At 33.6% G+C, this 22805-nt stretch overlaps 1 protein-coding gene across 3 annotated transcripts in view; it reads right to left on the bottom strand.

The window, feature by feature from the left end:
* Nucleotides 1–404: 404 nt before the first annotated feature.
* The window catches only part of SREK1 (splicing regulatory glutamic acid and lysine rich protein 1), a 41448-nt gene continuing 19047 nt past the window's right edge, over nucleotides 405–22805 (bottom strand). Inside the window, exons 5-11 of one of the 3 annotated variants that reach the window (XM_032473360.1) lie at nucleotides 22180–22310; nucleotides 21187–21301; nucleotides 16429–16548; nucleotides 15677–16057; nucleotides 10739–10834; nucleotides 5330–5474; nucleotides 405–4241 (exon numbers count right to left, since the gene is read on the bottom strand). In XM_032473360.1, coding sequence (XP_032329251.1) covers nucleotides 4092–4241; nucleotides 5330–5474; nucleotides 10739–10834; nucleotides 15677–16057; nucleotides 16429–16548; nucleotides 21187–21301; nucleotides 22180–22310 — 1138 coding nt within the window. In that variant the 3' untranslated portion in view covers nucleotides 405–4091. The remainder of the gene's footprint in view (nucleotides 4242–5329; nucleotides 5475–10738; nucleotides 10835–15676; nucleotides 16058–16428; nucleotides 16549–21186; nucleotides 21302–22179; nucleotides 22311–22805) is intronic. The other 2 variants (XM_006186061.3, XM_014560394.2) reach the window with 2 other exon arrangements.

Raw genomic sequence — 22805 nt, 5'->3', positions numbered from 1 at the left:
CATTCCAATCCTGGAAAAATAAATCTTACTGGTAAAATCTGTTAAGTGTCAGAAAAGTTGGCAATTTTCAAAATTAAAATGTAGCTAAGTACAAAGTAAATTTAAAAATGAGGCAACAGACAAAAAAAAATCTGCTTTTAAGAACAATATACTAAGAAATGTGGTATTTTATATAAACAATTGTAACAAATTAATTGCTAGAAACTAAAAGCACCTTAAAATGTAATAGAAAGAAACCTAGTTATTTTACTAAATCCAACCTAACTGAATATGGACCAAAAATCATTAAGAGCTCTAACTTTTACTTTTAAAATAATGTACCAATCTTTGGCAGAATCATCAATAAAAGTGTATTTAAGAAAAACAAATTCACCCACAAACCCAAGATTAAGTAGGGAAGTCAATTTTATTTTAAAAGATTATTTTATTACATTTATACTCGACCCCTGCTTCCAGAAATATAACCTAGCCCTTTTAAGAGCACTAACTTTTGCAATTTAAAGATAAACAATTTAATTTTAAATGACTACATTAGTAAATGAACATGAGACAATACTAAGTATATGGGTAGTGAAATTTTTTAAAATATATATTTAAACACATAAGGAACATAGTAACTTTGTGGAAATGGCTCTACTTCACAACTTACCCAGTTAAAACCAGATACTACCTTTCACTGAAAATATAAGAAATGTCTCATTGAAATTGTTACTCAATGCATTCCTCCAAAAGGATTCATTTTAACTGCTAATTCAACTACTAAAGAAAGATTTAAATCAAATCATATTATTTCTAATAGATTTTTTAAAAAACCTTTAAAAGTCTATTACTATATATTATAATCCTTAAATTTGAGTATCTTTAGATGAGAGCAGATTTGGCTCAAGATTCTGTTTTGTTTTGTTTTTAAGTTTTAAAATAAAAATAGCAACATGTATGTAAGAATGAATGAGGGTCCAGAAAATGACTAATATCACAAAAGAAATTATTTTCTTGACAAAAAATTGATTCTAAATGCCAGTTTTTACTTTTAATTGAGCATGTCAAAAACTTAAGCCTTCGATACTTCTGAAGCATTTACTGAACCTCTTAGAAAATAAGATTCTAAACAGAAAATCACAAGCTGACTAGTGTTTCTAACTATACGTTAGATTTGATAAAAAATAATAACCAAGGACATAGTTGCAGAAGTTAAGGATTTCTACCTGTTTCCTCACATGAAACTGGCTAACTTATGAAGGACCATCTTTTATTACTAGTTACATGTGAAAAGCAAGAACAACAGGAGCAACAGAATTTGGTTAGAATGGTAAAGAGCAACGACAATTTAAGGATCAGAATGTACTTGCTATATAATCACGTAAAGCTAACAAAGAGAATTTACAGAAGGTATCAAGTGTAAAATGGCTGTCTTCTTGGCCTTACCTCAAGTTTTCCTCATATCTACCTGGGATGAAAAAGATAGTTACACAGAAAATTTAAAAAAATCTTAAAAGAAAATAATGAACAAATGAAAACTATCAGCTTATAAGTGAACAAAAAGAAAATGTCTCTCTCTCTCTCCTTCTCTCTCTCTCTCTCTCTCTCTCTCTCTCTCTCTCTCTCTCTCTCTCTCTCTCTCTCACACACACACACACACACACACAAACAGTTTTAGCCCCTAGAAAGCTTTGTTTCTCCCTAAGCCTGTTTGAGAAAATGATTTCACTTTCTCCAGATCTCCTGTACACCTACTCATGCCCAATTTTTACAAATCAGTGTCTTTCAAGATTAGTATGATTATTTTAAAGCTGAATAAATCATCATCAGCAAGAATAAATAATAAATAGCATCAGCAAGAAAAACAATCAGCTGCTGAAACCAAATTAAATACATTAATTACTGACATAAAAAACATTTAATGGAGTCCAGAGTACAAGAAAATACTCAAACTTGAAATGACTGCTTTATAGAAGCCACACAAACATGCACTCTCCATGTCAAAACAATTTCTAAGCCAACTAAAACAAGAATGTGATAAAACTAAGATGCTGTTTCGAAATGCATAAACAAATACTTTCCTCTAAAATACTTAGCTTTATTAGAGAAACGGTACTAAAAATAACAGATTCAAACATTTGCTCTATTCTACTTACATATCATAAATAAGACAGCTGTTGATGCAAGACACACATTCCTTCCTTCACAATCTTTCCATATGCACCCAAGCATTCTTGTAGAATAAGCTGTTTACCAGCCAACCGTATGTGGTTGAATGATTAAAATGACCACCTATACTTTACATAGTAAAGCATTTTCAAAAATTTTAATGTACACAGTGACAAAAAGAAAAAAAAAAAACAAAAAAACAGTAATTCTGAACACATGAAGAGTAATTAAGCAGCTTCATAATCAAACCAGGCTTTATCACTTGCAATAAGGACAATTCTTTCCATTCTCAACCAAATACCTTGTTTCAATAGTATTACCATTAAAAGAAAACTCAAGTTGAAACCAAGTAACTGATGTGTTACCCAGCTTTTTAAATAAGTAACTCTTCCCATGAGGTAAGGCAACTGAGTAATTTGATTGTATTAGATTACATTAAAATAATTATACTTGATTTTTTAATAACATGCTAATTAAAAAGTATAACTTTTTTGGAACTGTAACAATGAAGAGTTCAGAAACTACAAGCTGTGGTTTGGGGGAAATTTTAGCAATGCTGTCATTTTACTATTTGCATACTTTCTTCAAAAAGCGTGCCTAACAATGTCGGATGACCTATATTTTAAACTCAAGTAAACACATCTTTACACATAAAACAAATCATCTTATATATTCACCTTTAAGTACAATTTCTGCACATCATTTATGAGAAGATGATTGAGAGGTAATAATTAAGGCCATCCAATGTAGACAACCAAACGGTTTGCTTTAAGTAAAATAAGAACATGCTGCTTCATTTTTAATTATCACAGTATAAAAGTGATGGTCCCAAAACTGCATTGTTGTTTTAAGCTCTAATGTCATTCCTGAAAACAGGACTTCTCTCTCATATTATGTGAACTAAAAGAAGCTCTTCTGACATACCACTTGCACACTTCTCTACGGGAGTGAATGAAATATCCATCTAAATTCCATATGAGTTGAGAATGACTAGCACATATAAAATTCTAGAAAACAGTATATACCACATTGTAGAAGGCACTAAAGCTTCAGCTTGTGCTCCCATAGCCCATTTTGAAAACCCAGTTTTCTTTTTATAAATGGCACCTTTGCCACCTACAGCTGACCAACACACACTGCAATATTGTTCATAATAAGCTTGGAAATGTCAAGAAAGTTCAAAAAGAAATGCCTACTTTGTGGGGAGACCCAAAGATTCTAAACACTGAATACTAATGCATGGTTAGTATTCAACACAGTTGCTCTTCCTTTTGAAAAAGAACAGTAGCATGCATTGTCAGTTGGTTTTTAATCCACTTATTTAAGCAATTTTAATCTGTAAAACTATTTTAAAGAAAAACTGCTGTCCTAAACAGTGAGCAAAAGAAAACACAATAGTGAGAATTTAACACAATCACTGTAAATCCTGTGAAGTAAATGTTAAAATTTCTTATACTCTGCACTTACAAGGGTGTGTATATATTTGCACCGATTTCAAGCACATCATCCATCTGTATATACTGAAATTAAAAAAAAAAAAGTAAAACGATACAAAATTCAGTTACTACCATTTTTTAAAAGAGCCTCCAACGCTTATCTCCAGTCTTTATGGACAGTACAAATTTGGATCTTTGACGTCCCATTTTCTTTGTAATGGTTCTTGGCAAACACTAACAAACCACATGACAAGTGTGTCAGCCACCATGGAAATGCACAGATTTTAGAAGATGAGGAGTTTGGGTAACACCTGTTATTTTCACGGTGTCCATGCTTTATTTTCTTACTCAGTAACAAGATGGCCACCAAGTCATCTAACAACTAGAAAAGCTGTTAGCTCGTATCTTTATGCTCTACTGGACTTCTTCACTGTCTAACATCTTGCTGAGAGAATTAAAAGCTTTGGATTTTATTCCAGCGTGTGCTTCGAGGTGCATCTGTCGGTCCTATACTGCTTCTGTTTTGGTGGAGAGGTTTTCATCGTTGGGCTGACAATTTCCGTTCTGCTGTACTTTGTTTTCCTCAGTCCTTGGTGCGTCTTTGTCTTCTACCTCTTTGCCCATGCCTGAATCTGGTTCTTTATTGTGCTCCTTCTCCTACAATGAATGTTAAGGTACACATTCAACATTGTTCCCAAGAGTGGCCTGCTATTGCATCTAGTTATGGCTAAAACATCTAACTTTATCTTCTGGGAACTAGTCAAAGTGGATATTCTCTCTCATTATCTTTCACATAAACAGGACATGCAAACACGTATCAATATGTCCTTTGTACTTCTCATAAAAGATGGACAATCCATGGAGATTAAGTTAGAATAAAATAGGTAAACAGAAACTTTAGAGAAGAACTCAATAAATGTCGCTGATTGACTTGAGAAAGTGGAACATATCTGCTGTAAGTAAAATAGTTCCCACAGATGCTAGGATAGATTTATAATCTGCGTACCAAAGAAACAAAAACAAGGGAATATAAAAAAGGAAGTCACTACTCATCCTACCAAAGACTGCTCAAGACAGTCCAAATTCAGCCCTCAACTTGAGGGAGAATTAAATGAGAACACTTGGGACAGTGCTTCGAATACAGTAAATGCTCAAGAGATATTATCAATGTTACTGACAATGATGATAAATATCAGTGTGAGAATAAATAAAACTGTAAGATGAACGCTCCACAACTCATAACTGATTTCCAAACACAAATATACTTACCAGTATACCAGTATAAAAGGAAATTAACATAATTCACAAGTACTCAAAATATTTATCAAAATTTAAAAAAAACCTTACTTGGTGGAATTTGGCTTCTCATTAATTATTCTAATTCAACAAACCTAAACTTCAGTATATATTACAAAACCAATGATAACAGATCATCCGTCAAATCTGCTAAAACAAATATAGTGAGAAAAACTGCATCAAGCAGGAATCTTCCTGTAGACAGTTAAATGGTTATTGTATGCCATTCTATGATTCTCTAAAATAAGGGATGCATTGTTTACATTTTAATTAGTTCTTATCTTCAAAAATTTAGATTAAAAAGCTACAAATTTAACAAACATTAAATAATCCCAAAAATGTGCAAGACACTGTTACTCTCAAGCAGCTTCTAGCCTAAAACTATCTCTATGCAATAAAGGACAATCTCAATTATTAACTATTCAAAGCCTCAACAATGACTTGCTTACTTTAAGTGAAGTATTGTTCTTCTCCACCTTTTCCTTTCCATCTCTGTCATTAGAACTCTTTCTTGTAGAGGTTGAACGCTCTCTCTCTCTTCTTTCACTGATGTGGTCCCTTTCTTTTTCTCTCTTTTTATCCTTCTTATTTCTGCTGTAAGATATTAATAGTACGTCAGTTAACTGCTAAAAAATTAAACAACCACCATACTGTTGACAAGATATTCTCACCTAACATTAATGCATCGCAAATAAGCGTATCAGTAACCTGGGTGACCAAGTACCATAAATGAGTCCTGCAACCTATCCAACTCCACTCCATACCCCAGTTTTTAAAGACACAAGTCATTTTGCAGAGGCCACCACGTGTTCACATAAAACACAACTTTGTATTATCAATTTCAGTTTTGAAATATTCAAGATTTACTAATCAACTGTAATTAGGAAAAAACAAAATCAAATACAAAAAAATGACTAAGTAGAAAAGAATAAAAAGGATATGGGAGAAGTGGGTATAGCTCAGTGGTAGAGCTCATACTCGGCATGCACGAGGTCCTCAGTTCAATTTCCAACACCTCCATTAAAAAATTAATTTTTAAAAAGAATAAAAAGGGTAAAGAAACAGATACAGTTCTCAGGCAAGGCTGAATGACTTCTAGAAAAACCTGAATTTGAAGTGAAAAAACTTCAAATAACCAATGGTGCCATGTGCCCTCCTCTCATTCACAATTAAGAAGAAGTCCCAGCACCAATTCAAGAGCAAAAGTTAAGCCGAAGATGCAATGAACAAGTTCCATTTGTAAAAATAACATATCCTTAAAATTACAAGGAAAAAAATGATGCATTTCATATCAGAAGCATGTTTAACAGACACCTTCTACTTAAAATAATTAGCCCTAACATGAAATTCTGAACTTTTTTCTTAATTATGAATAGTTGAAAAATAAACACAAAGTCCAGGGGGAACAAACAAAAACTCAGGAAACAGACCCAAGAACCTATGAAAATTCAGGGGAACAAAGGGATGGCATCTGAAATCACTGGAGAAAAGATGGTTCTTTTATAAATAAAAGACTTGGGGACAACTGGATTATTATTTGGAAAGTGACAGAACTGGGTCCATATCTCATTCACATAAATAAATAAATCCAAATGGATTAGAGATCTAAAATTTTTAAAAGGAAACGATAAAACCACTAGAAGAAAACATGAATTCATTTCTAACCTGAGTGAAAAGATTTTTTAACCATAACTAAAATTACATGTATGATAAAAGATTCGTAAGTAAGCCTATATAAACTTATGCAAAGCTAAAAACCCACTCTTAGCATATTCAGAAGAAAAATAACAAACCAAGAAAAATTTATTTGCAACACATTTGGATATGTATGTTTATATATAACTCTTAGAAGTCAGGACACAACTGCATCAAAGAGAATAATATTCTTACAAACAAATTTTATCAGAAAGGCAAAAATTTTGCTGAAAGAAAAAAAAGACATAAATAAATGGAAAGATATCCCATGTTCTTGGATCAGAAGACTTAAATAGAGTTAAGATAACAATAGTATCCAAAGCAATATACAAATTCAATGCAATCCCTACCTAAATCTCATAGGCATTGATAGAAATAGAAAAACCCAGCCAAAAATTCATATGAAATCTCCAGCAACATTTAAAAGCCAAAATAATCTGTAAAAGAACAACAAATTGGAAGACACACAATTCCTGATGTCAAAACTTATTACAAATCTGTAGTAATCAAACAGTGCGGTACTGGTGTAAGGACAGACACACAGACCAGTGGAAAAGACAGAAATACATGGTCACATATATGGTCAAATGATTTTTGACATGGGTGTCAAGACCTATTCAATAGAGAAAGGACAACCTTTTCAACAAATGGTGCTGGGAAAACTGGATATCCACATGCAAAACAATGAAGCTGGACCCTTACCTTACACCACATGTAAAAGTTAACTCACAATGGATCAAAGACCTAAATACATAAGCTAAAACTATTAAACTCTTAGAAGAAAACACGGGAAAATCTTCATGAGATTGGTTTTGGCAATGATTTTCTGGATATAACAAAAGACAACAAAAGGAAAAAAAAAGATAAATCTTATTTCATCAAAATTAAAAACTTGTGCATCAAAAGATACTTAAAACAGTGAAAAGACAACCCACAGTATGGGAAAAAATACATGCAAATCATGTATCTGGTAAGGGATTAACATTCACAACATAAAAACTACAACTTAACAAAGAGCCAAATACTCTAATTCAAAATGGGCAAAAGACTAGACATTTCTCCAAAGAAAATATACAAATGGTGAATAAGCACATGAAAAGATGCCCAACATTACTATTCATTACAGAAATACAAATCAAAACCATAGTGAGATACCATTATATACTCACTAGAATGGCTACAATCAGAGAAAGACAGTAACAAATGTCAGCACATAGAGAAATTGAAACACTCACACATTGCTGATGGGAATGTAAAATGGCACAACCACTTTGGAAAACAGTTTGGCAGTTTCTCAAAAAGATAACGAGAGTGTTCCTACATGACTTAGCAATCACCACTCCTAGGTATATACCCAAGAAAAATGAAAACACGAGACGACGCCAGAACTTGTACATAAACATTCACAGCATTATTCTTAATAGCAAAAAAATGGAAACAATACTAAAAGTCCATCAATGAGTGATGAACTAAAGCATGGTTTTATCCATGCAATGGAATATTATTCACTCATAAAAGGAATAAAGCACTGATTCATGCCTCAACATGCATAAATCTTGAAAATATTACATTTAGTCAAAGAAGCCAGATACAAAAGACCAAATGTACTATGTAAGTCTATATGAAATGTCTGTAACAGGCAAATCCACAGAGACAGTAGATTAGTAGTTCTCAGGAGCCATGGGGAGTAACTGCTAATAGGTACAGGCCTTCTTTTGAACTAACAAAAAAATGTTCTGGAGTTAAGCAGCAGTGATGGTTGCACAAAATTGTGAACATACTAAAAAGCCACTGAACTGCACATTTAAAAGGGTGAATTTTATGTTACATGAATTACATCTCAATTTAAAAAATAACTCAGGATGGAAGCAAGACTGGGTATAGTCACTAACCATATACACACTTACACACATACAGTGTATATATAGTGAATGCTGTCTTTTGTGAAGAAAAGGAGAAATTCAAATGTATGTGTCTGATTAATTTTATTTTATTCTTCCTGTGTTTCTTTTTACAAACAGTTGATCACTCACAGAGGGTGGATGCGGAACAAAGTAGAAGGAATGGGGAAGGAAGTGATACTGTGCAAATTTTTTGTCTAACTTGAGTTCACAACTAAGAAAAGTTTTGACTTTCATGAGTAAAGTATTTTTTTAAAATACAAATTTGACCTGCCTCTACAGTATCCCTAATGCCTTCCATTATTCTCACCTAAAAATAATTCACAAACAAAAGAACCCTGATGAGAAACATGCTTCTTCTACCCTAGCAAAACTTTTTATAAATTTCTCTTTTCTATACTTAGAAGATTACAGAAAACCAAATGAAAAACCATGACCCATCAGTAAGATAATGGGCTGAAAAAATAAATACCAAGAAATCAATACCCTTCCTAGGTAGGTACAAACCCAGTCTCCAATTACATGACATCATGGAAGAAAAGACCTCATTTACAAGAACAGAAAAGTAAAAAATATCTAGGAATAAACTTCAAAAATACATAAAACCTGTATGAAACAAAAACTGAAACATTCATGAAAAACACTAAGGATGGTCTGAATAAGTAAGCCATCCATATTTCTGGATAAAAAGATTCACCATCGTAAAGCTTTATTTATTAATAGATCTATTATTCAATTTTCCTATGTTAATTAATAAACTTAATAAAACTATATTACAAATTATAAGTAGGTTTTATTTCTGTTACCTAGACAACTGACTCTTAAGTTCAAACAGAAATATATATACACAAGAATAGTCAAGAATGCTCAAAAAAAAGAGCAATATGAGGATGTGGGGGAGAACAGGCCTTACTAAACATTTTAAAATACTATACAATCTGAATAATTTAAAGCAAGAGGCACCAGTACACAAATCATCAGTCAAACCAATCCAACAGCGTGGAGGGCCCAGAAATAGACTCCAATACAGACAGAAAAATTTAGTACGTGACAAAGGCAACATATCATATTAGGGTTAGAAAAACTGAATTTTTAATAAATGATATTAAAACAACAAAGCAGCATTTGGGAAAAAAAAAATTGGACCCATATGCCATATTGTACATAAGGATAAACTTCTAACGGATCAAAGACATAAATGCAAAAAATAAAACCATAAAAGTATAAACAACAGCAATGGAGGAATTTTATTATAATCTTGGAACAGAAAAAGACCTTTCTCACTTTAAGACTCAAAACGTGGAAGTCTCAAGAAAAAAGCTGAGAAATTAAACTATATAAAAGTCAAACACCTCTATAAAATCAAGTCTCATAAACAAATAGGAAAAACTAGGAATGATATTTGAAATCAAATCACTGGAAATGGGGGGGGGAAACAAACACAAAAACAGACCCCACAAAAAAAATGGGCAATGTATACAATGCACAGAAAAGGAAATACAAATGGCCTTCAAATATACGAAGAGATGGTCACCTCACTCTTAAGAGAAATGCAACTAAATTTACTGTCACAGTACCATTTCTCATCTATCAGATGGACAAAAACCCACAACTCTGGTAACAATCTGTCGTAGCCGTAGGGAAACAGGCGCGCATACGCAGCTGATTAAAGTGCAAGCCGCTGCCAATCCTTATGAAGAACAATATGGAAGTAAACATCTCTCAGTATCACGAACATCTCACCCTCTGACCCAACAATACCATTTCTGGAGAATTTTCCTGCATACTCGCACATTATAAAATGATGTAAGTCTACAGCTATTCACTACAGGCTTGTAAAACTCATAAAAGGGAAATTAAGAAAACCCATTCTACCACAGGCCGGTTACTTAAACCAAGGTACTGTCATACAATGGAAGCCCATGCAACTGTAAAAAGGAATGAAGTAGCATTTTCTGATGAATAAAGTTCTCCTGGTAGTTAAGAGACAAAAGCAATTGTACAACACTGTGTATTCTGTGCTACCCTTTGTACCTATATACAAAAAAACTAGTAAAGCCATTACTTACGAGGACAGAGTGAATGGACACATGGGTGGAAGTTAAGACCTATCATAGTATAACTTTTCATACTGTTTGGATTTCTATACTATGCAAATGTATTATATATTACTCATTAAAATATAAAGGTTAAAAAAATAGATTGAATAGAGAAATTTTCCCCCTACTTCCTCCTAAGTTTTAGCAGAAGCTTTCAACCTACCTCCTCGGGGATGGAGACCTAGAAGATTTCCTTTTGATGGTTTTTGATGTTCTTGGTGATCTGGAAGAACTCCTGCTCCTCCTCCTCCGCCTTTCCCTGAAAGTTAAAAATACATCATTTTAAAAAACAACAATTTAAAAGGTAATTCAAATATACAAAAGCAAAAGGGTCCTTAATGATCTCAAGTGAACAGTATTCTTTAGAGGCCAGTTTAAATTAATGACTTTCATGAAAATGTTCTACCATCTAATTTTTAGCAGGTCAAATTATGAACTGTGAATTTTACAGACCAATGAAAACATTTTCTAAGATTTCATATTAGAAAGGGTAGAGGATCTCCTTTTCACCTGATTTATTTGGACAGTAATTTCTTAAGTAGAAAAAGTATTAATGGATGTTTCAGATTCTCTCTCAAGCTAAACATATTCTTCCTCAGGATCTAAAGCATGTTTCATCCGATCCTTTGTCGTGCATCTAGCTCCCTGCTGCCCCACTGTGGATTACTGTGTAACAAGGTAATAGGACCTTTTCAAGAAAAGAAAGGTAAGTGGGCTCGCAAAATGTGAACTTTTTAAACCCAAGTATTGAAAATGTCTCTTTAAAAAGTATTTACATTGATTCATTTTACAAAGAAATTGCTTTGACCCTCCAACCTCCTACCACTTCATTATTACTGTTCTAGTCATTTAAAATTGAGCACACAGGCTGCTTAGATGTAAGAAAAATTAGTTAAAGCCTGGAATTTAAATATGACAGAGTCAAAAATAATTAACTAGATTAAGTGTTTATTATTATTAAAAAACTATTCTGCTTAACGTATTAGCAAATGATGCATACTCAAATAAATTACTTCATTTGTAGGGGTGGTCACCTTAGAAATAATGAATTTCAAGTTGTCTACTATTCAGGTGATGAGGTATGAGGATATAAATGACTAATGTATCCAGTGATCTACCTCACAAGGAGCTCTGATAATTAGTGGTCACAGAGCTGAAAGAACCAAATCCTCTAGAATTCAAGTTCTCTTTATTACCTGAGTAAGCTGATTCTAGGCGAATGAAACACTTTGTGTACGTTCTTCATCTATAAAATAAAAAACTAGACAATGCTCATATGTGGTATATATGGTAGATGTTAAGACCAAAACAGCTCAAGAACTTTGAGAACACAAATAAATCAAACTCTACCTAAGATTCTCCCTTCCATTACCCCACTTTGTTTTCAAGTCACCCCCAAATTATACTTCCTAAGATGGAAATTAGATAACTATATTCCATTTAATCAATGCCATTCTGTAGCAGCACCCCCTCATGCACCCTGGCACAAGAACTGGGAGTATTTTTTTTCATAACACGAGAATGTTAATGTATTCCAGACTTCACATTTACACAGAATGGCTCCATCTTCATCCGCATTATGTAACTCTTTAATTGTTGTTCCGGAAGCACTGTGTACAGGTGGACATCTAATAAACTATCAGGTGGTGTGAGAGCTAAGGCTGGAATAGACAGCAATCCAGAATGTCAGTTAGAAAGCAGCTGTCAGCTCCAGTATGCAGAACTCGAGTTGGTTAGGCTTATATTTAAATTTTAGTTCCACACCTAATCAGCTGCATGACTGGAATCTTATTATCTGAGTCTTAGTTTTTCCAACTGGAAAATGGAGACAGTAACTCAAGCCTTGTAGTGTTGTTACGAAGATTTAGGGTAACACTGTAAAGTACTAAGCCTGCTGTCTGGTGCATAGCAGGTGCTCAATAAATATTTTCTCCTTCTCTTCCTTGGTTTCATCCTTATTGGTAATAATTTCAAGCATTAAAAATTTCTAAATATCAAATTGTTTCCTTAAAAACCTAGATTAGAAGACAATGTTGGAAATAAAAATATTAAATATACTATTTTTCTGAACAGTTAATGTATTTCCCATTCACTAAACATCAGAGCACCTGAAAGGAAGAAAAATGTTAAAAGATGAGAAATTGTAATTCTTCACAAAGTTCCTCTGAAAGCATGAAATATTCCAAACTGCTGAACTTTAGGAACTAACGTTAGTCAGCATCTATTCCTCAGGCCCCAGAGGTTATTTAAGAACTTACTTAGGACTGAATGTGAACATTTGAACTTTCTTAAATATCAAGTGACTTAAAATGGCCCATGAAAAAATTAAACATTTCAAAGTCATCTGGAAAAGTAAATTCAACTGAATTTAAAAGGAACCAAAACATTATATGGTGTTGTGAGGACAATGTCTAAACAATCATATAAACACAAAGGAATGTGTGAAACATAATATAATAACTGTGCTATAAAGATGCAGTCCATAAGGTTAATTAATATCCACAGCAAATGAATTTAATTCTTCAGGTTTTGGTTCAAAATGCTGAAATGTGGCAATGATCTATTGATTTGTAGTCTATTAATACATTGTAATCTATTAATATATATTGTTGCTTTCAATATTATGCTTCTGAGGCATTCTTTAAAGTTGGTACCAAGTACTGGTTAGAGTCCTAAAAAAAAATCTCTAAAATAAGAAAGAGCTACTATACTACTATATTTTTGGTTTAAGTATAGAGCAGATGGAAATTTTCCTCTAAGCTTTGGTTTCTTCATGTTTTAAAACCATGATAATAGTCTTCTCAGAGGCTTATTACGAGGATTAAATAAATTAGTCATGAAAAACTTTGCTGAGACATAATATCTAGCATATGGTAAAGCACTGGAAAAATGCTTACAATTATCTTCTATTAACTAACCAAAGCCTAGTATTAGAACAAGCTATCAAAATTGCCGAGAAGAGAATATAGGCAAAACATTCTGACATAAATCGCAGCAATGTTTTCCTAGGTCAGTCTCCCAAGGCAAGAGAAATAAAAGCAAAATAAACAAATGGGACCTAATAAAACTACAAGCTTTTGCACAAAAAAGTAAAGGAAACCATAATCAAAACAAAAAGACAACCTATACACTGGGAGAAAATATTTGCAAATGATGCAACTGACAAGGGCTTAATTTCCAGAATATGCAAACAGCTCATACAACTCAACAAGAAAACAAACAACTCAATCATAAAATGGGCAGAAGACCTAAATAGACATTTGTCCAGAGAAAACAAACAGATGGCCAATATTGTTCAGTATCACCAATTATCAGAGAAATACAAATCAAAACTACAATGAAGTATCACCTCACACCAGTCAGAATGGCCATCATGGGGGGAGGGTATAGCTCAGTGGTAAGAGTGCATGCCTAGGATGCACAACGTCCTGAGTTCAGTCCCCAGCACCTCCACTAAAATAAATGAATAAACCTAATTACCTACCTCCACCCCCACCCCCAAAAAAACAGAACCTGGGGAAAAATAAAGTCTAACCTTTAAAAAACAAAATGGCCATCATTAAAAAGTCCACAAACAATAAATGCTGGAGAGGGCTTGGAGAAAAGGGAACCCTCCTACAGTGTTGGTAGGAATGTAAATTGGAGCAGCCACAGTGGAAAACAGTACAGAGGTTCCTTAAAAAACTAAAAGTATATCTACCACATGATCCAGTAATCCCACTGCTAGGGCATTTATCTGGAGAAAACTATAATTTGAAAAGATACACACACCCCAATGTTCACAGCAGCACTACTTACAATGGCCAAGACATGGAAGCAACCTAAGTTTCCATCAACAGATGATTGGATAAAGATGCAGTATATATACACAATGGAAAATTACTCAGCCATTAAAAAAGAGTGAAATAATGTCATTTGCAGCAACATGGATAGACCTAGAGATGATCATACTAAGTGATGTTAAGTCACACAGAGAAAGACAAATATGCTGGAATCTAAAAACGAACAAATGAACTTACTTACAAAACAGAGCTCACAGACATATAAAATAAACTTATGGTTACCAAAGGGGAAGGGGATGGGATAAATTAGGAGTCTGGGATAAGCAGATATAAAGTATTAAATATAAAATAGATAAACAAGAAGGTTCTAATGTATAGCACAGAGAACTACATTCAGCATCTTGTAATAACCTATAGTGAAAAAGAATATATATGTATAACTGAATCACTATGCTATATAACAGAAACGTAAATCAACTATACTTCAATTAAAAATAAAACTAAACCAATAAAAAAATAAGTTATTAAAACAAAGTTAAAAATAGGAAATAAAATATTCCATTGTCTCAGAAATTTTCTACAAAAAAGCTTAAAAAAATTTTTTAACTTGCTAAAAATGTAATTTTTAAGTACTTTAAAGATATGGTTTAACACAACTTAGGAACTTCCATTTATTTATAGTCATGGCACCATGTGGAGTAATGGATGTAGGTTTAGATAATGTTGAATTAAGGAAAGTCCTCATTTTCCTGCTGTTACTATAGCAACATGCTGCCACCTGGTGGCAGTGTACCTACTAATAAGTTGAGGGAACAGTCCTAAGGAAAACAGCAAACCTTTAACAACGAAATGAAAATTAAAATTTAAACATCATGCACTCAACAAAATTGGGCAGTAAAAATAAACTGAGATGACAAAAGGGACATCATTTCAAGGAAACAGAGAAGCATAATGGGTCAATATGGGTCAATTTCTCAGTACTAAAAAAAAAAAAACTTGTCCCTGCCATCCTACCCTCCAAGGAAATAGTAAGCAGCAGCAACTGCAGCCACTGGTGCCACTGCAAGGTTCAAACAGTGGATCACAAAGGGCAGTTAACTTTTCAAATTATTTTGCCCAACATTATCTCTTTCTCCTTACAGGTTCAATACTGTAACAACCCCTCTGCTAGAGAAATGTTTAGACTTCCATCAGAGGGAAATGTTCTCATATTATTATACTGATTCTACTTGTATAAAATAATCTTTTCCCCCTCAATTAAAATTTATGTTTTCATTTGTCATCAGTAAACCCCTTAGTAAAAGTTGAAATTATCAAACCTGCTGGAACTACGGGATCTTCTTGATGCATTGTAACTTCTGGGTGGTGTTCTGGATTTTTTATCCTTCTTTCTTTTCTCATCCATCTCTTTGGATCTGTCCTTTTCTCGTTCCTTTTCTTTGTCCTGTTCCTTCTCCTTCTCTTTGTCTCGTTCCTTTTCATGTTCTTTTTCCCGCTCTCTCTCTCTGTCCTTCTCCTTGTCTTTCTCTCGGTCCTTTTCCCGTTCTTTATCCCGGTCTTTATCTTTGTTTTTACCCCGTTCCTTCTCCTTTTCACGTTCCTTTTCCCTGTCTCTCTCTTTTTCCCTTTCCTTTTCTCTATCTTTTTCTTTCACTCTTTCCTTTTCCTTAATTTTTTCTCGGGTGTCTTTTCTCTTGTCCCTTTAAAAACAAAAATAAGTAAGTAAGTTCACAATGGAAAAAATTCTACTCCCCAAAAAAGGACCTCCTCCTCTTCCCTCAACCACTATCAACATAAAACAATTTATAATACCTATAAGACATTATGCATAAGTTTCTATATAATTCATGTGCATATGAAGCTGCTAAATGAAGTAATTACCAGGCTGAATTAAGAAGTCTGGAAACCTCACAAGTCATACTGACCATCAGATTCAAATCAATGGCAATTAGTATTAATCTACTAAAATAATCAGAAAAAAGTATAACTTCTTTCATTAAAAACCTAAACCACACAGTTTTTTAACAAATGATGCCATGAAAAAATTAGCCTTATTTTCCCAAAAACTCACCGTGAACGCGAACGACTTCTTGACTTCCGTCTCTCCCTTGATTTAGAACGTTTTTTATGAGGGCTCTTAGATCTACGTCTATCCTTTTGTCTTGAACGTGATCTATTATGGGATCTACTCCTAAAGAAAAGCAAATCTGTTAGGATCTGAAAACTTACTAAGAGTTTCAAATTTTAAAAATTTAAGACCTTTAAAATAAGAGAATTGTAAAACTGACCCTGACAGTTTCAATATGTTAAAACTATCCACTATGTTTCAGACTATCTGACACAAATTTATTGGAAACTATACTAGATAGTTCATTGTCCAGAACACAAAGACAGAAGCAAAGAAACAATTTAAGTTATTTCCTATGTCAGACTTAAAAGTTGATATTTTCAGCTGTGGCTTTGTTTTGCTAATTCTCAGATGGCTCAATTAGTACAGAAGATTTCTCCCATGGTCCAAGTTCTCAAACCATAAATTGTAACTCTTGACTTCCATGTAATACGACTACTTGTGGTTATAACTTATCCTACCAGGGAGTAGTGGTTATATGGCTCAATGGTTTCTATAAATGGCTGTATGCTGTCTTAAGAAAATGTATAAAGAAGCACAGTAGTAATGATAATGATGGTGCTAGTATGACAGGAAACCAAACATCATTACCCATGAGTCCAAGCTAAATATAATCAAGTGTTGAATTCGCAAAGCCTTGATTTTATCATTATATAAACATAGCTATAAAAAGAAACCTTTATTACTGGAATTCTTACAGGAAAAATAACTTGTTTCAATTCTGAAATTCTGTAGGCTCCTTTCCCCACTGAAATAACAGCTTAGATAATGTGATTTTTTTCATGAGGTATCCTAGGAACTGTTTGTTAAAATATAACAAAATTGAATCCATACAACTTAAATAACAAAGTGATGAGACTCACCGGCTTTGGAGTCAGACAATCTGGCTCTGACACTCAGCTCTGCCACACACTAGCTGTGAGAACTCTGGCTAGTCACTTAACTTCTCTAAGCCTGAGTTGTTTCATCTATAAACTGGAGTAAGAATCATACCTACATCTCCTAGCTGTCATGAGGATTAAATCAGATGATATATGGAAAATTGCCTAACAGTCTCTGGCAAAGAGTAAATGCATAAAACTCTTAATTCCCAATATCAGCAGCATCATCATTATTAACAATTAACAGAAATGTAAACTCTAAATCTTTATTTATTCCAAGGTCAAATGAACTTCCACAAGTATGCCTTATATAATTAAAACTCATCCTGACAGTAATATTTTCATGAATTAAGTTAAAACAATAATCTATAAAAGAAATATAGTTAAATGCTTGTGATGTGCTATGAAACCAGAAAAATCTCCAGACAGCCCTCAATCAATAATGAAGTCTTCTTTACAAAACACATTTTTCAATTAGTTAAAATTTATTTCCCAAAAGCTAATTTTCAACTGAACCACTCCACTCATCTATTATATGGCTTTAAAAATTATACATTTAACTTCATACCACATTTTTAATACAGGAAGATAATTCAGTTTGTTGAAATGTTTATCATTAATAACCTAAGAGACACAAGGGTCAAGTAGTACGGTATCATGGCAAAACTGCAAAATTTAACAGCATTTTTAGTCCATTTACAGACATCCACAAGGGTAATGTTTTTAAAAAGGGCCTCTGCTTCTATGTACTTAAAATTAATATAATACAGAATATAATGATTTTGTTTTCTTCAAACAGTGCTTCCCAGCCTTAATTAAGTAAAAAAAAAAAAAAACTTTAAAAAATTAAGCATAGTCTTAACAAACGTTAATAACAAAAAAAAAAATGCACTGATCGCTTCACTTCCTACCTTATCCTGTGGGTCCTCAGAGTTTGAAAGTCACTGCTCAAGAGTAATTACTTTATTTCAATTTTGATATTAAATATTTCATGTCTACCTCACTTACTAGTCACCTAAAAGTTGTCTGATTAGGAATGCTAAAAGCTTCAAGTCAAGAGCAAATCTAATCCAATCAAAGATAAAGATTTAAGTTATTGTTAGCAGTTCTCGTTTTAGCATAATGTGTGAAATTGCATTTATAAATTAAACTGTAAATAAACGGCAACTTACCATTATGTTGCATCAAAGTTCATTTGTAACTCAGTTGTTTCCCATTAAAATATTATAAAATGTCTTATAGTTGCTATGCTGGTCTGTAAAGGTTACTTAACTTTAAAATATAATAAAGAGTACTACCCACCTTTACTAATACTGTCCCTATGAAAAAAAAACACATAAAAATTCGGACAAAATGGAAACACATCTTCCCAGACCTAGTCAAGGTCATAGTGACAAGAAACCCCTTCTTCCCTCCTACAGAGAGAAGGGAAGGAACAGGGAAAGGGTCAGGGGCTCTAGAAGGATCTGAGAACATGAAGAAGGGGGAAGCCTTCAAGAGCAGGGTCTCCAGCAACTCACACTCCTGGCTAAGTCTGGCGGGTCAGAACCAGAACTGAGGGTATCCAATCCCACCAGCAGGGAGGGGAAGTCAAGAAATGCTTGCCATCTGCTACTGATTGGGTGGGGAATGGAGCTTCTCAAGTCAAATGGTTTGGGGCAAGAAATTTTTTTCTTTTAAACAAAATACAGTATATCTCTTTTGTATTTGTTTATGAACTTAGTAAACATTTCCTATGCTTCTATACATCATATATAAAAATAGCATATGCTTACAAAAAAGATATAGGCATACATCAGAGATACTGCAAGCTTGGCTCCAGACAATCACAATGTGAACGATACGAATTTTTTGGTTTCCCAGTGCATATGCAAGTTATATTTACTCTATACTGTAGTCTATTAAGTATGCAACAGCATTATGTCTTTAAAAAATGTACATTTCTTAAATAAAAATATTTTATTGCTAAAAAATGTAACCATCATCTGACAATGCAGAGTTGCCACAAAACTTCAATTTGCTGAAAATCACAGTATCTGTGAAGCACAATAAAGCAGAATTCAGTAAAACAAGGTATGCCTCTGTGTGTGTGCACATGTGTATGCCAAGAACAACTAATTTCTAATGCTATGTAATTAGACAGACCTCCAAAAAATAACTCCTACTAAAATAATGAACAAATTTCATTTTAGACTGAATAACCCTTCCCCCACAAACACTCGGAAGGCGAAAATACTCAAATATACTCGAAATGATGAGTAAAAACCTTAAAGTAGATAATTAAATTCTTTGTCCCAAAAGAGAAAGCTTCACAGAAATTATCAAGGAAACAATGATGTTAATCATCAAATGCTGCTTTTCTTCCAGACTTAGATAACGGCTAAGGTATTAGAGCATGGCTCTTATAACAACACAAAGTGAGATTCAAGTCACTGGTCTTTTTCTTCCTCAGGTAAGTTATTACTCTTCAGCTCAATTCTGTATTTTCTTGATCTCAAAGATCTTAACTTCACTACCCTGTCAACCTACAGAAATACCCATAATCTAGTACCACTGTTTCTATACCACTTTCCTTCTCTAATTCTGGTTCCGCTACGCTGCCTTATTCCTTGTAGAGAAAACAACTTCCTTCTTCTGGATGTGAATTGGCCTTACCGTAAGGCTTTGGATGAAGATAGTAAAACCATATCCCAAAAGAAAATCTGCAAGCAATTTGTAATAGAGAAGTCCACCAGCATACAGCTAAAAGTATAAGTTGCTAGAGTCTAAAAACATATTTTTCTATCTCACCGCTTCAATCCCTGTGACTGTCACAGAAAAACAGACTAAACTGAGTTCTAAGCTGATGAGGTTCAAGATATAGCATACTGGATCCTTTTTACCCTCCCCTCAAGCCCTCCTCCTTCTCTAATACTCCCAACAACATGCACACACACATGGACACAGTTTTCTCTGCCTCTTCTCTTTGGAGAGACTATGAGTATGTATGTACATATAACACACAATTAGGATCCACTATACATTTTCACATTTCACTTCAACAGCCCCCTCCACAACTTAAAGAAGACAACAAAACTTATTATTTTAGACATGATTCTTAACAGTACTTCCAATTAAGATGGCGTTACAAGTTTTCATTTTGAGATTCCCCTTTGCACCAAACACAACACAAAAGATTCAAAAACAAATTGAAATGACAAAGTTGTGCTCAAAAATAAGATAAACAGAACAGAAATAGAGCTTAAGCATAATACAATAGTTGCAGTTAAAGCTGCAAGTTACTCCTGTGTTTCAGATCCCAAAGTGGGTGGAGGACACTCTTATCACCAAGAGTACAAGGACTTAAAGTACCCCACTTGACACACAGTACTGGAGATAGGTAACTATGTGAAATCAAGATCTGGGGTGGTACTCCCTAGACCTTGAGGGAACTGGGGGAAGAAAACAATAAAAAAAGCTGTGACTTTAGCAATATTTTCAGCAGCATCATGCATATGTTCCCTTTTCTCAACATGAAGAATGGAAAGTTTCTGCCAGTTCTGTACGAGACTAGTTTACTCTTAGAGAGATCAGGGATAGAGCATCTTAAGATAGAAAACCAACTTCTAAAACTGAAAATTAGTTGAAATAATTTAAAAATTATATATTAACTAGAGAAAATTTCATTCTTAACTACAAGCAATATTTAATGATAATCATACTTCCCGGTGAACAACACTGGAATTTTTAAATTCTGATATTCAGATAAAAACTCAGAAAATCTTAACTACTACAAATACAAAACCGAAAAAAGTTTAAATATGACAGCAGAAATTCTCACCTGTGTTTTGACTGTGATCTCTTCCTTCTAGAACGGGATTTTGAGCTAGACCTGGATTTTGAACGAGTATGGGAACGAGATCGACCGCCTTTTCTTTCATTGCTCTTTCCAGACTCTGGGAGGAAAAAACCACTTTGCAGTGTAAGCTCAGAACAATTAAAGATCCCAGTTAATAATCAGGCACAAGTGGAATGTACCACATATAGTGCAAGGGGCCTACTCTCTGTACATCCTCCTCCTGTGCAATTATCCTTCAGAAACATCCAAGAAAGTCATTGCATAAACTCGTTGAGTGCAGCCACCCTGCAGCAGTACATATAAACCAGATGATTATAAACAGCTGTTCGTAATATTTTGTTGCTGCCATAATGTACGATTATAACATGTCTGTAATTCCTATGACAGTGATTTTAAATCCTTTCTCCATGTATTTTCCTAGAACTGAAGCTTAAATTCTGAGTGCTAATTTAGAAAATTTACTCAAATGTAAACCATCTAGACATTTTTAGCTTGGATTTTTAATTTCAGTTAGCAACGCAAAAGTTTAAATAGGTGTTCCTTTACCTTGCTAAAACAGAGTCTCCGTATGTTTCCTAAATCATCGGCGCTCTATTTTTAAAATAAAACTTTGAAGGAAAAGTGAATCTGCTTAATCATTAACATTATAAATATACTTATTCTTGCTTTTAGCCTCACAATAACATTTATACTTTTGCTTTCAGCAAATCAGTTCTGAGCACTGATTTTGCTATTAAAATACAAAGAACTTACTGACTCCAGCTAATATATCTCAATTCAGTATCATGGGGAAAGATCTGTGTGCTAAATAGTTCTCTGACCTTTAACACTAGTTAAGTCACTTACTCTTTCTTGAGTTTCAGTCGTCTTGTTTGTAAAATGAAGGGACTGAGCAAGACCATTTCTAAAATTCCTCCCAGTTCTAAGAGTCTATGACCTCAAACTACAACCTGTGTAACAGCACTGAGGTCTTACCTGGTTCGATAGCTGCTGAGATAAAGGACTGAGCCTCCCGTACTCGCTTCATTACTTCTTCTAACTCCTTAGCTGCAGCCTGAGGTGTCATCTCAGGGGGCTTTACTATTGCATTGTTGGAGTGATTTATTCTAAATTAAAAATATTAGCATATCACAAACACACCATATCTTACAAAACATGAGACAAATGTTTATATGATACACATATTTACAAATCTGGTATCTCAAAAACACACTAAGATTCAATCCCCAGTACCTCCAGTAAATAAATAAACCTATAGTTACCTCCCCCTCAAAAAAAAGTTTTTTAAAAAGCACAATGAGAATATAGCCAAATACAGAATAACCAAAACCAACCTCAAAACCACGATTAATCTCATTCCCACCTGCCATCATCTATTGCTAACAAAGGCAAAAGCAAGGGAGAAAAAAAGAAAAACTGAACCCTCAATCGTCTTTAACAAACTGAATAGATCAGGACAAGTGCTTTTCCACACAGTTTAGAATTATAATCAATTAAAATAGTAATGCCAATATTAAAATGAATCATTTGTATCTCAAATTATAAGATTTTTGTTGATAACTTCTGCACCCTGAGAGAATGAAGGGGAAACTATATAATAC

Source organism: Camelus ferus, chromosome 3 (assembly GCF_009834535.1).
Source record: "Camelus ferus isolate YT-003-E chromosome 3, BCGSAC_Cfer_1.0, whole genome shotgun sequence".
Taxonomy (NCBI): domain Eukaryota; kingdom Metazoa; phylum Chordata; class Mammalia; order Artiodactyla; family Camelidae; genus Camelus; species Camelus ferus.
This window is presented reverse-complemented; position numbering and strand designations above follow the sequence as displayed.